Source organism: Ascaphus truei, chromosome 18 (assembly GCF_040206685.1).
Source record: "Ascaphus truei isolate aAscTru1 chromosome 18, aAscTru1.hap1, whole genome shotgun sequence".
Taxonomy (NCBI): Eukaryota; Metazoa; Chordata; class Amphibia; order Anura; family Ascaphidae; genus Ascaphus; species Ascaphus truei.
In genome coordinates this window covers 28,639,429-28,652,851 of record NC_134500.1, presented here as the reverse complement: position 1 = coordinate 28,652,851, position 13,423 = coordinate 28,639,429, and the positions used below count along the sequence as shown (strand labels likewise).

Sequence of the window (13,423 nt, the reverse complement as noted above, 5' to 3'; positions counted from 1 at the left end):
GGGGTCCGCAACGAATTGCCAAGCAATCTAGTATCCGATGATTACATCATTTACAATATTATAATATAGAATTATAAAGATATAAATATATATCATATTCTTATTATATAATAACATGCAAACATAACATAGCATATAATAACGTGCATATTAAATATTATAACATGCTGCTTGCTCCTATAGCAGCGAAGGGATTAATTGTCATTCCTCTTGCATGGACATTTAAACTAAATATTAAAATGTATACATAATAAAATGTTTTATTTCTCTACTTAGTTGGGTGCTAAGCGAACAAGTGATTGAATTAAAGTGTCAGTCCCTTCTTGGGCCAAAGTGTATTAATAGCAGTTAAATATTTAAGGTGTCAGTCACTCAGTCCCTCCTAGTGGCAAAGTGTTCTAATGGCAATGACAGGGTTAAGGGGTCAGTCCCTCATAGGAGCAAAGTGTACATGTTTTTTTTTTTTTAAACTTATTTATTAACAGGCTTTGTAACAATACAGTGAGATACATTTTCATATATACAGAAATAACAGAGTAGTGCAAAATAGCCACACAGAAACATAAATTGCATATTATATGCACATATCAGGTATATATATTATTGTGTGCATACATCGGGTAAACTATAAAGCCCTTTTTTTTCCTCTCTCTAGTTATTTCAAGGTGTTATTAATATTGTAAATAAGAAGAGAAGAAATTAAACTTTAGCCGCAGGGATGAAAATATTGTGAGAGAGATTTCTACTAAAATACCAGCAAGCCGGAGCCTCATAGTAATAATCTGAGTACATACTGGATCCCATCACTAGGGAGACTGGATCCCATCGCTAGGGAGACTGGAGACAGAATATGATTGTAAGCTGAGGTTGTAGAGATTTTGGGAGACAATGCACAAGCTAACAGATGTTAAAGGTCCCCATATATTGAATTATCTGATGTGTCAGGATAATAAAAACTAATATGAAATCCTCAGCATTTATAACCAAAAATATTCCTTACAGTTAAATAGTCTGCAGAGCAGTGAGATGTAGTGAGGTTTAATAACACATTTAACAGAACAATAAACAGATAAAGTGACCTTCTCCCAGAGTCCTATGTGTCACTAAGGTGAGCAGTCATGTGGAGGCATTAAGAAAACATATAACAGAATCAATATAACATTATAAAACAGCATAGAGCAGGAAAACAACAAACTCAACTGTGTCTAGGACCCTGCGATAAGGAAACCTGCTATATTCACATAGACACTGCAGCTCACACAGAGTTAAACTTTAACCCTTTCGCAGTGATGGATTAAATGATTGTCTATAATATGGGAGATTTATTCCGGAAGGAAAGAGGAGCATCCATAGCGAGCGGATCCACCTTGAAGAGCTGCCCCCCTGTGTATACAGGAATCTGGCAGTCATGTGCCGCCATGTCCACGCTGCCGGCGGTAATCGGGGGTACAGCGCTTCCCCTCTCGGGGGGGGGGGGGCAGTTCTGGGGCATTTTGAAAAGTAAAAGTTTCTGGTCGAGAAGGAAGAGAGAAACCTTTCTCTCGTGGGATTTTGAAGTGGTCAATTTCCGGTTCAGTGACTTATAGTGACCACATTTTCCCCGGCAAAAAACGGCACAAATGCCACGCATGCGCATTCGGCACTCGCTGACTGCGCATGAGCAAAGAGAGCTTGCCAGCTGCACCTGCGCAATTGGCGTTTGCCGATCACTTATGCGCATGCGCGATCGGAGCTTGCCGGTCGTACATGCGTATGTGCGGTCGGCAAGTGCCGATTGCGCAGGTGCAGCTGGCAAGTGACGATCGTGCATGTGCAGTCAGCGGGATAAAAAACAAGGACAGCACCCCAAAAACTCGAGACAGAGGCCAAAAAAACGGGACATGACACTCCTGTGAAGTTACTGGTGTGTTTCAAGGAGTATGCCCCAGCATGTGTTGACACAGGGGTACTGTATGACAGTAGGTATAAAAGAAAGAGAAAAGGTTCTGAAAGATTAGGTTCCAGGAGGAGAGGAGAAGAGGAGCCTCAGGGAGTAAAGTTAGGGGAAAGGTTCCTCATGTGATAGGATAGATTAGGCCCCCTTGTTTATTCTGTTTTAGCTAGGGACAGTGCCCTATCAGTTAGAATCCTTACACAATAGCCAGAAGAGATGTCAGGGCATCAGCCCCACAAGCGGATCCCCATATACAGAATTCATAGCCCCTGAGGAAGTGGCAGTTCCAAAACAGGGCTGCAGGATAATAGAGTCCTGCACAGAACAGGCCACGATCTCAGCAGTGGCCTGAAAAAAGCGGGACCGCCTGGAATTTGCTAAAAAGGGGGGCCTGGTCCAATGAAATAAATCCTTACAGTAACAAGTGTATGAACCTCCCAGTGGGTGCTAAGAGGGCACCCAGAGAAGGACTCTGTCAAGAGTGATAGCTGTATGGATTAAACCATGTACGACTATGGCAGCCTTATTGTATACGTGAGGGAAGTGCTCCCAAGCCTGGGAACATGAATAAAGATTGAAGCTGTATTATAAAAGCTCCTGGCGCCCATCATTATCATCGCCCAAGCCGACCACAGCCAGCAACCCTGACACAATGTCATCGATACTGATGTAGACACACACCCGACAACGATGTAACATCCCTGGGGAGCCGGGCAGGGAGGGGTACAGTCAGAAGAACTAAAGTGGGCCTATTTTCATGTTCTTAATGTTGGAGTGTCTGGATGTACAAGGGGTTCAGACCGTGACACATAGAATGACAAGAAGAATGTCACGTTTCCTGCATCAATAGCCCAATTAAAGGAGCAATCCCCCTAAGGCTGAGTCCCCCGTGTCCACGGCTGCGACAGCGTGCGCGGTGCACAGAAGGTACGGCCCTCTATGGGGCTATAGAAAAAAGAAGGAATAAACCTCCAAAAAACGATGCTCCAGAACAGGGGTGCGCAAACTTTATTTGCTGCGCCCCCCCCTGCCTGCTCTCCTCTGTCTGTGCGCCCCCCTCCCTTACCTCGTGCGGCGTCATACGACACTGCGCGGTCGTGTGACATCACGTGACCAGCGGCGTCATATACCGTCATGTTACCGTGGCAACCATGACGACTGGAAGGTCGACAGCCAAACATCAATTTGTACGACCACAAAGGAGAATATATATAAAATGTTGTTTCAATGGTACCTAACCCCGAGTATACTGAACCAGATCTTCCCAGAAACATCAGACCTATGCTGGAGAGGATGTGGGATGAAAGGGGACATGGCCCATATTTGGTGGACATACCCGCAGGTGCAAAGATTTTGGATCATGACCCAATCAATGATTCATGAATTAGCAGATTTGAGGATAACTAGACCCTTTGACCTATCTGCTTGCTAAACCAATGGAAGAGCTTCAGACATCCAAGAGAACACTGGTCTCCTTTCTCCTAACAGCTGCGCGATGCTCTATAGTGGCTGCGTGGAAGAGGGTAAATACTCCTTCTAGCCGCACGGTAACTAAAAGGATGAATGAAATCAGACTAAATGGAAAGACCGTCAGATCAATTAAATAAAAAAACTGGATCGCTTCTACAAGATATGGGAACTGTAGCCCCAGGACTAGAAACAGTCTAGACCAGGGTAAAAGAGGAAAGTAAGATTAGGAGACAGGATAAAGAATAAAAGAGGAAAGTAAGATTAGGAGACAGGATAAAGAAGCAGGTTTCCTCTCATCCAAAAAAATCACTTTTAGATAGCTTCATTAACAAGTCTCCCCCAAAAAACTCTCCTCGCTAGTGTTCCCTCTTCCCCCCCACGTTTTCCCCCCTGTGTTCTCTCCCATTCTTATTTCTTCTCTTTCTTTTATCTTCTCTTATCTTTTTTTCTCTCCACGAAAGGTGAAAAATGAAGGTTTGAAAGACAGACAAAACACGAGCACGCAAAACAGGCGGCCCTGTTCAATTATCAAAGAAAAACAGACAATAGATTGAGTTTGCCGTTATAATTTAATGTCACCTTTTTAGAAAGACTTAAGATGCCTCATGTATATATTGGTGTGTTATTGAATATTGTGTCACACAATTGTAATGTGCTAAATTTGAAAACCTAATAACAAAGTTTGAAAAAATATATAATCCTGCCACTGATCAAGCTAAATTGAATAGTTAAGCGCTGAAAACTCCCCGTGTGAAAACGGACTCGCCATCAGGACGGGGGACCAGATTGTGGTAAGGGGAGGCAGAGGCGCAGGTGAACGCACTGTTAAGAACGTCCCACAGCAACCTCACAACATCTCCGCCACTACCCTCACTGAATCCTGGCGTCCCACACAAAAAGAAGGTATAAACACAGGCTTGTACTCAAGGTCTTGACACGATGTTGATGCCGGTTGAACGCTATGTAGATAAGCTGTACACAGTACGCAGACTCAGCGTGCTCCTGCCCGAAATCCAAAGTAAAGAAAACATGCTGCAATGGCGGTTCACTGCCAACCGGTGAGTAAATACAAATAACCAAGCGCAATTAGTAGAAAAATAAAGATTTGAATGTGCAAAAATGGTCATACACGTGACAAAAAGTAACTCTGACGCGTTTCGTCCTAGGTATATGAAAGGGCTAAATTAAAAGCCAGGACCTCCATTTTGTCTGCTTGAACTTTTCCCTATGTTAAATGGTATATGTAAGCAGAAAAGCGACCTTCACATATGTAGGCAGTATTTTCCAGCTTCTGCTAATTGTTTTCAGTTATAGTAGAACATAGCCAAGGCTATAGATAATGTTTATGAGTGGAAATTCCCAACAAGGCTGTTATTTAGTAATATACTAATATTGTTACGCCTCTAATTAACACTTTATTTTCCTGTATAAATAGCAATAAAGTTGAGATGTAGAATCAGACTCAATCTCTCTGTATCTCTTTCTTCATTTCCCGAGCGCTCGTACGTCATCAGATTCCAGCAGCCCAGGGCGTTTTTAAGTCTCCCCGGGTGGAGCAACACTGTTTCCAGTCACCATGGCAGGCTGACCAAGGTGGTCCCCGGCCCATTATAATTAGTACGAACCTAACAGTGTAGGCCTTTGTCTATGGGGCCGGACCCAGTAGCTGCCTGCGTCCCTCGGCACAATGCGTGATGCGTGCTCACATTTCTGCAAAGACAAGCATTTTGTCTTTGCTAGTGGCGACAGAGCGCTGTCCACGTCACCGTGGCGGTTCAGCCAATGAGGGCGAACCAGCCGTGTGACGTCATGGCCGCGCCCCCGCCACGCTTCTCCTCCCCCCCGTCGCAATCTTGTCTTTCTCCCTGCAGCTCAAGCACAGACCGCATATCTCGGCTTTCACCCATGCACGCGCCTCCAGGCGCGCGTACAGCAGCTGACACTGGGGCCGTACCCTAACCTACATTTTACAGGATGGGAGCCGGATGGTCCTCCAGATCTGAACTGCACTATTTTCAGCGCGGGGACCACCCATTACTGAGATATCAACTGGTGAAGTTACATAGTTACATAGTAAATGAGGTTCAAAAAAGACATACGTCCATCAAGTTCAACCTATGTTAAGTTTAGACGTGTGTTGGTCTATTCCCCTTTTCCCTAGTGTATTTACCCCTATCATCATTGCATTGTACGTGTTTTTGCATTTGTGTTGCATTTCTCCATGGATTATCGTATGTGTACATTAAATCTTTTTTCTAGTGGCATAATCCGTAGTACTATATTTCCTTAAAGTCAGTGAGTGCTGGGACTTGTGTGTGGGATTAGTGTTTAGGGGGTTCTGGGTCCTCCTAGTTCCGTTGGCACCCTGCAATCTCGTTGCTTTGCTTTTTTGTGAGTGCTGCCTACTCTATATATTTTTGCTCTTTTAGTACATTCCACAATATGCCTGCCATACTTGATGACCAGGAATAGTTTAAACATGTATACTTGTCTGCAGGGCCACTGACAGGGGGGGGGGGGGGGGAGCCGGGACAAGTGTGGCTGTGCCCGGACGGCATTGTAAGTTTGGCGTGACCTCTGGCCGGGCCCAACTTCTTTGCCCGGGTGCCGGTCCTCCCGTTGCAGCCAGATCCCGGCTCTCCCCAGCTGCGCGTCTCCCTCGCTGTCCCGCGCAGGGCCTCTCTCTGAGGCCCATCCAGCTGGGGAGAGCCAGGGCATCAGAGGTGTGAGACTAACACGAAGGTAGTTAAGTCTGTAGTTTTTTTTATGTATGTATTTAGGGGGGGGGGGGATTGTATGTTGTTGTGAATGTATTTAGGGGGTTGTTGTTGATTTGGGGGGTGTACGTATTTTGGGGTGAATGTATTTGGGGAGTGTGGGGGGTGTTGTATGTATATATTTTTTGTATATATTTGGGGTGGTGGTTTATTTTTGTATGTATTTCAGGGGTCAGGAAGGGTTGTATGTATTTGGGGGTGGGTTGTTTAATAGTGATGAGTGCGCATTTTGAAGCCATTAAACACATCACTGCCATTATTCCTAGGAGGGGCTGATTTGATGAGGTAAACGTGTTTTAAATGGAGGAGAAGGTGTTACACGTCACTTCTTTATTCACATATTGTATTACTGTGAGCTGGAGCCTGGACTCCAGCACTGTGTACATTTATTACAGCCCGCCATTGTATCTCTGCCCTTCTTTGTTCGCAGCAGGGCGCAGGCCCCGCCCTCTGTACTGTGAGTGACAGGGCCCTCACTCATACCCACAGCTAGGCGGGAAACTCAACAATCCAGCTAAACACCGCCCGCCCGTCGCGCGAGCCTTCATCCGATTGACGGACACGAAAAGAGGCTCTTGGGCGGGAAGATGATCCAACCGCCTCACATTTGCCAGCCTCCTTCGTTGCTATTGGTCGGTGCCTGGGTGGAGTGGGCGGAGACAGCTAGAGTCGTCCAATAGGAAGGCCGGGGGCGTGCGCGCGGTCTCGGAAGGCGGGAAGGTTTAAAGCGCGCGCGGGAGGCCCGCGGGATGTCAGTGTGATCCGGACGGCGGTGGGAGAAGAGAGGTAGCCTGAGAGGATGGTGCGGACCAAGGCGGACAGCGCGGGATCCGGCAGCTACAGGAAGGGTGAGTCGCGGGGGTCCTGTATCTGTGTAAAGACGCAGCCTCCTGCTTTATTTCCTATAACTTTCATATATCTGAGGGATGTTTTTGCGGTCCCGGCCGTTACAATATGCTTCTTGCTGATGTTTTGGCGGGAAATGGGGACAGGGAGTGCGCCCAAGCGTTTTTGCCGGTGTGTCGGATATAAAGCGGTATACACTGCCGGTTATGTTCCTCCCGCGCGGGTTTATAGGAATTTTATAGATGAGTGAGGAGAAACTATTCATTCCGATAAATCCACGTGATATCGGGCAGCTCCGGCCTGGTGCCGCGTAGATGCCTTGAGTGTAGGAAGGTATTAACCCTTTCTATGTCGTAGCGGCCTGCTCGGCTGTATGGTGTGGAGGGTTTAATGATGTCCATGTACACAACGTGTTTTATCCCTTTAAAGGTGTAAAGTCTTGTGCCTGAAACAAAATAACTGATTTAAAAAAAGCCTTAGATGCGAGGCTGCGCTTATAGTTATGGTGACAAAACAAATGTATTGCCGACGGCGTGTGCGCTTATAGTAGAAGTGACGTCGCGATCGATGGAAGTAAAGTCAATTTGATTTTTCTAGTGACTGCAGCGTGACGTCGCTGGCCACGGCACTATAAGCACAGCTTATTCATACAGCCGGGGGGACGCGATGACTTCACCCGTCGCCATTGCGATGATTGTCTTTGGAGTTCTGGCGACGTCGCTGGTTACAAGGCTAGCAACGTCTTTAAAAGGGACGGGCAGAGGCACGGAGGAGTTCGTAACTGGCCGCAAGGGGGGACGTCGCCGAAAAATCAAATATCCGTGACTACCAGATTTCTGGTAGCACTGTTGCTCTGTCATCCATCGCGCATGCGACGTGAGCACGTCCGGCGCAAATTTGGGTTGTGCGGTGTGAGTTTTCAAACTGAAAACTCCACCGGCGACGAAGTGCAGCGTTGTCGCTGCGACATTTTCCCGGCACAACACAAATTGGAATTTGGTGCTACGGTTGCGTCACGCTAGCTGGTTCAGCTAATAAAGGCGAACCAGCTCCGTGACGCGTTCGTTACGTGCCCCGACCTGACTCCTGCTGTTTGAGCAGAGAGCGCTGGGCTGCAGGAGCGCGCGGCGGGTGCGAACGCTAGCAAGCTGCTGTAGCGCCCTGTCTGAGCTAGCCCGACGGTTTGTAATGGGTCAGCCTATTAACCCTGTCACTGCCATTAGTACACTTTGCTCCTATGTATTTATAAAATGTTTTACCAGGAAGTAATACATCGAGTCATCTTTGGTTTTGCAGGAACGTAGGTTGGTGGCTGAGAGTCTCCGGTAGATTGTTCCAGTTATTAGGTGCACGGTAGGGACTGAGCCCTTAACCATGTCACTGAAATGAGTACACTTTGCCTCTAGGAGGGACTAACCCAATAGGCTACGGCCCCACTGTCAGCTGCTGCACGTGTGAAAGCCGCGGTCTGTGGTTGAGCTGCAGGAGATCGTGGCGTGGGTGCGACCACGACATCATGCGGCTGGTTCGCCCTCAATGGCTGAACCGCTGCATGGCCTGCGCTCAGTCACCACTAGTAAAGACACATCTTGCTTTTACATAATTTGGTAGTGTATCGCGATGTATCCAAGAGCATGCAGGCAGCTACTGAGCCTGGCACCATAGAGGGTGGATCTTGTTCCCGACGTGCACGCAGCAGCTAACACAGGCAGTAGCCTTAACCATGTCACTGCCATTAGAACATTTGCGCTTGGGCTTAAGTAACATTTGCCTGAAACAGATGTTGTAAAATCAGTCTTCAGTATCTGACCTGTGGGCCTGTGAGATATTCCTGTATAGGTGCAAAGTGGGAACTAGATGTCACATGGTCAGAAAAACCCAACATATGATTATTTCCTTTATTTGATTGTCTTGGAATTTATGAGCAGTATTTGCATCTATTAAACTTTAATACGTTTTCTTTCCCACTAAAGCTGTTGCAGCCAGGGCCCCAAGGAAAGCGTTTGGGAGCAGCCCCAGTACGTCAAACCCAGCAACATCTCCTTCAGGGAAGAAATGTAAGCTGTCCTCTGAACTTGCACCTCTCACCCAATACCTGACCTTGCACAACTGTGCCTCCCTCACCCAATCCTTGTGCCGCGCGCCTCCCTCACCTGATCCCTGACCTCGTTCTGCACGCCTCCTCCCTCACCCATTCTCGTATGTGCATTGTATACTAACATGGTCTGGTCGTCTAATGGTACTCTTCATGCTTATCCTATTTTATTCAGCTGACGGCAAGTATGCTGGAGGGAATCCTGTATGTGTTCGACCTGCCCCAACATGGCAGAAGGGTATAGGAGAGTTCTTTGGATCGCCGTCCACAAGTCCTCTTGAGAAGGAGAACCGTGTGCCGTCTGATGGCGAGGAGGCCGGTGGCAGCGGTTTGGGGAAAGCTCGGAGGAAGTAAGTCTTGCTAATAGAAGCCTTGTGCACTGGGGCCTCTGAGCTACATGTTTACATACACAGATCTCAGAATATAGCAGCCTGTACTGTGCGAAGCATATCTGAAAAGCCAAGTTTAGGTTCCCCGAGCAATGCTATTTATAGGGATCACATTTCCACAGCCGTGGAAGTGTGAAACACTGCAATATTTTTTGCTTACATTTAGTTGTGCCACACGGAGGATGCAGATAAGGGATACCTCCCTGTAATGCAGATGTTCCCTCCTCTGAACTTGAGAGCTCTGCTATCCAAGGTGCAGTTCTGAAAACAGGAGGAGAAAAAAAATCAAGTTCTGTAGCCCCTTCCCTATTGAGAAGCAGGGGGTTCTCGGTGCTGTAACACACTTTCCAGCTCCAGGGACCCCCTGCTTCTAACCTTGCTGGCAAAGATCCCCTGTTTCACCCTTGCCTCAGTGTGTCCTATTGTAACATGTAAACCGCCATTTTGTTCCCCATGGAGCAGGCTCACTCTTACCAGTCGGTATCCTGGGGTCACCAGAGCTAGGGGGGTGTGTGTTCTAGGGAAACCCTTCCAAGCCTCGTAAGAAGGTTAAAGATGGGAAACTGCTACGTTAAGTCAGTTCTGTCTAGCACGATGTCTAAATCAATTATGATGTTTGTTTGCATGTGAGGGAGACATAGAGACAGTCTCACTTTGTTGCGGTAACACAATGCCATGTTAAACATTTTGTATTTCTCTAAACCGCACTGACTAGTTCCTGCTCCATGAATCGCCTTTAATGGATGACTAGTCTGCACATTAGAGGGCTATGGCACCACTTTATAACTGCTTTGCCCTAATCGGACACATTGTCACGTTGCAGGACCCGTCCACTGCCGCCCGATCCCTCAGAAGATGACGCTGCTGCATCAGATGAGGAGTGAGCCGGGTGCCTGTCGGGTTCCATGTTAAACAGTCTGAATTGTTTGTGTATATTTGTAAATAAAGTAATGTTTTTTTTTAATTTCATTAACTCTAGATTTCATTAGGTAAAGTGTCTGTTTGCGTGTCTGTGTGCGTCTACTTGCCCAAACAAAAAATCTACTCGCCACCTAGTCCTGCCCCAACCCCGCTTTAAAATAAAATATATAAATAAAATACATTTAATAAATTCCTAGTCAGAAAAACATTTGTTTTTGACATAAATGAATTTATTGTATTACTTTAGTGTGCGTGCGTCCGTCCCCGCTTCACAATATCTAAAGCAGCAATCCCACCTGGGATCTTACCTGATCTGCAGTCCCTCAATGTCCAGATACCCTCATTCCCGCAATGTTATACATTGGAGGGAATGTGTTCCCTACCTGTCTTCTGGGTTAGGGGGGGGTTCGATGTCTTCTGTGTGAAGCTTGAGTCAGAGCTGGAATAAAGCAGTATAGGTTATTTCGGTATATAGGGTAAATAAGAGATCCAGAGACAGACGCGCAGGCACTCGCAGACGCGCAGGCACTCGCAGACGCGCAGGCACTCGCAGACGCGCAGGCACTCGCAGACGCGCAGGCACTCGCAGACGCGCAGGCACTCGCAGACGCGCAGGCACTCGCAGACGCGCAGGCACTCGCAGACGCGCAGGCACTCGCAGACGCGCAGGCACTCGCAGACACCCAGTTGGTATTTATTGGAAGGGAGGGGGCCTACCTGTTCCTCCAGGGCCTGCTTTTTCCTCCACATGCTGCTCCACATGCCAGGGGATCGGGCAGGAGTTGCGGGAGGATGGGGGGGTCAGCGCGAAGGATTGGGGGGCCAGCGGGAGGATCGGTGGGCCAGCGGGACCAGCGAGAGGATCGAGGTACCAGTGGGAGGATCGCGGGGTCAGCGCGAGGATCGCGGGGCCAGCGGGAGGATCGGGGGGGTCAGCGCGAGGATCGGGGGGGCCAGCGAGAGGATGGGCTAGCGGGAGGATCGGGGACCAGCGGGGGGACAGGCGCATGGCCACCAACCTCCCCGATGGGAAACGTGGCCGGGAACATTGCCAACCCCCCCCCTCCAGCGCGTGCGCACGCGCACCCCCCTCTACCTCCCGCCAGGCTGCTTCCCTTCATCCCCGCTCCTATTACCCTGCCCGCCAAAGGAGCGTGGGACGGAGGGGAAGCGCCTACCTTGTCTCCCAGCTCTGGGCAGCAGCAGCCACGGGACCCCCCCCCCCAGCCAACATCTGGGGACCCCCCTCCCAGCCTACATCCGGGGACCCCCCCCCTCCCAGTCTACATCCCGCCCCGGGCAGCAAGCTGGCATCGGGTGCAGGGGGGGGGAGGGGCTGACCCAGAGCTGCCAGCCGGCCCTCTTTCTCCAATTAGGGAGGGAGATTACTTATTTATTTATAAAAAAAATAAATAAATTGGCGCGAGCAGGGGAATTCATAGAGCCGCAACAGCGGCCTAAATCCACACGCCACGGGCGTGTGGTTATCATTAATTGTCGAACACTGTATATATATATATATATATATATATAATTTTTTTTTTTTTTCCTTTAAGGGCTGCTTCAGCTTATAAGGGTTTGCTTAAAAAGCTTTGTTCTGGTGGCAACATTTATGCCCATCTACTATTCTACTATATATTTCTGAAAGCACTGTATGTCTGCGTCCCTAGCGGCAATCTCATTGGTCCCTTGGCCCGCCCGCCCCCGCACACCTCTCATTGGCCTGAGGCGGAGTGACGGGCCAAAGGACACGGAGAGACACAGGGACACACACACACCTCTCTGTCCTCTCCCCCCCCATCACACTCACCTCCCTTCCGCTCAACTCCCTCCCCAGCGCGGGGACAGGCAGTGGGCAGGGCAGCCTGCCGCTGCCTCCACTCACCTCCCGCTACCTCTACTCACCTCCCGCTCCACTCACCTCCCCGGCGCGGGGACAGGCAGTGGGCAGGGCAGCCTGCCGCTGCCTCCTCACCTCCCGCTCCCTCCACTCACCTCCCGCTCACCTCCCTGGCGCGGGGACAGACATTGGCCAGGGCAGCCTACCGCTGCCACGCGGCACCTAAGTTGGCAGTGGACGGAAAGACCCCTTTCTCCCTCGCGGACTAACTAACATGGCGGCGGCCAGAAGGAGAGGTGAGTGTGTGTGTGTCTGTGTCACAGCGTGACAGTGTGTGTGGGACACTGTGTGTGTGTGTCTGTGTGCGTGTGTGTGTTACACTCTGTCTCAGACACTAGAGTGGGGACCGGAGCTACACATGGGGGGGGCGGTGGGGGGGTCAGGAGCGGAGAAAGATACAGGGGGAGTGGAGAGGAGGGACACGTCAATTTAAAGCAAACCAACCCCCCTCCTGTCCACTGCCCCCCCCTCCTGTCCACTGCCCCCCCTCCTGTCCACTGTCACCCCCCCTCCTGTCCACTGTCACCCACCCTCCTGTCCACTCTCCCCCCCTCCTGTCCACTGTCACCCCCCCTCCTGTCCAATGTCACCCCCCCTCCTGCCCACTCTCCCCCCCCCTGTCCACTCTCCTCCCCCTCCTGTCCACTCCCCCCCCCTCCCATCCCCTCCTGTCCACTGTCCTTTCACCTGTCCCCCCCTCCTGTCCACTCTCCCCCCCTCCCATCCCCTCCTGTCCACTGTCCTTTCCACTGTCCCCCCCCCCTCCTGTCCACTGTCCCCCCCCCCTCCTGTCCACTGTCCCCCCCTCCTTTTCCCCCGTCCCCCTCCCCTCCTTTTCCCCCGTCCCCCTCCCCTCCTTTTCCTAGCGCTAAATGTAACTCACGGCCAACGCCGGCTCTCCCCCCCGCTCCCCTTTCTCCCCCCCCGCTCCCCTTTCTCCCCCCCCCTGCTCCCCTTTCTCCCCCCTCGCTCCCCTTTCTCCCCCCCCGCTCCCCTTTCTCCCTCCCGCTCCCCTTTCTCCCCCCGATCCCCTTTCTCCCCCCTGCTCCCCTTTCTCCCCCCCCGCTCCCCTTTCTCCCCCCCCGCTCCCCT

At 49.9% G+C, this 13,423-nt stretch overlaps 1 protein-coding gene and 1 long non-coding RNA gene across 2 annotated transcripts in view; one reads left to right on the top strand and one right to left on the bottom strand.

Annotated features, from left to right (window-relative positions):
• The first annotated feature begins 6,874 nt into the window (after window positions 1-6,874).
• Window positions 6,875-10,479, top strand: PCLAF (PCNA clamp associated factor). Its single transcript, XM_075575988.1, has 4 exons — window positions 6,875-7,028; window positions 9,000-9,083; window positions 9,297-9,471; window positions 10,334-10,479. The coding sequence occupies exons 1-4, from the start codon at window positions 6,980-6,982 to the stop codon at window positions 10,392-10,394; spliced, it is 369 nt and encodes a 122-aa protein (XP_075432103.1). The 5' UTR covers window positions 6,875-6,979; the 3' UTR covers window positions 10,395-10,479.
• An 18-nt stretch (window positions 10,480-10,497) lies between these two features.
• Window positions 10,498-13,423, bottom strand: part of LOC142469090 (uncharacterized) — a 30,068-nt gene continuing 27,142 nt past the window's right edge. Inside the window, exon 3 of the long non-coding RNA XR_012788956.1 lies at window positions 10,498-10,870. This is a non-coding gene — a long non-coding RNA (uncharacterized LOC142469090). The remainder of the gene's footprint in view (window positions 10,871-13,423) is intronic.

Coding starts and splice junctions, on each gene's coding strand:
- PCLAF (XM_075575988.1), top strand. CDS start 6,980: ATGGTGCGGACCAAGGCGGACAGCGCGGGATCCGGCAGCTACAGGAAG. Junction 7,029..8,999: donor ATCCGGCAGCTACAGGAAGG/GTGAGTCGCGGG, acceptor TTCCCACTAAAG/CTGTTGCAGCCAGGGCCCCA. Junction 9,472..10,333: donor TTGGGGAAAGCTCGGAGGAA/GTAAGTCTTGCT, acceptor GTCACGTTGCAG/GACCCGTCCACTGCCGCCCG.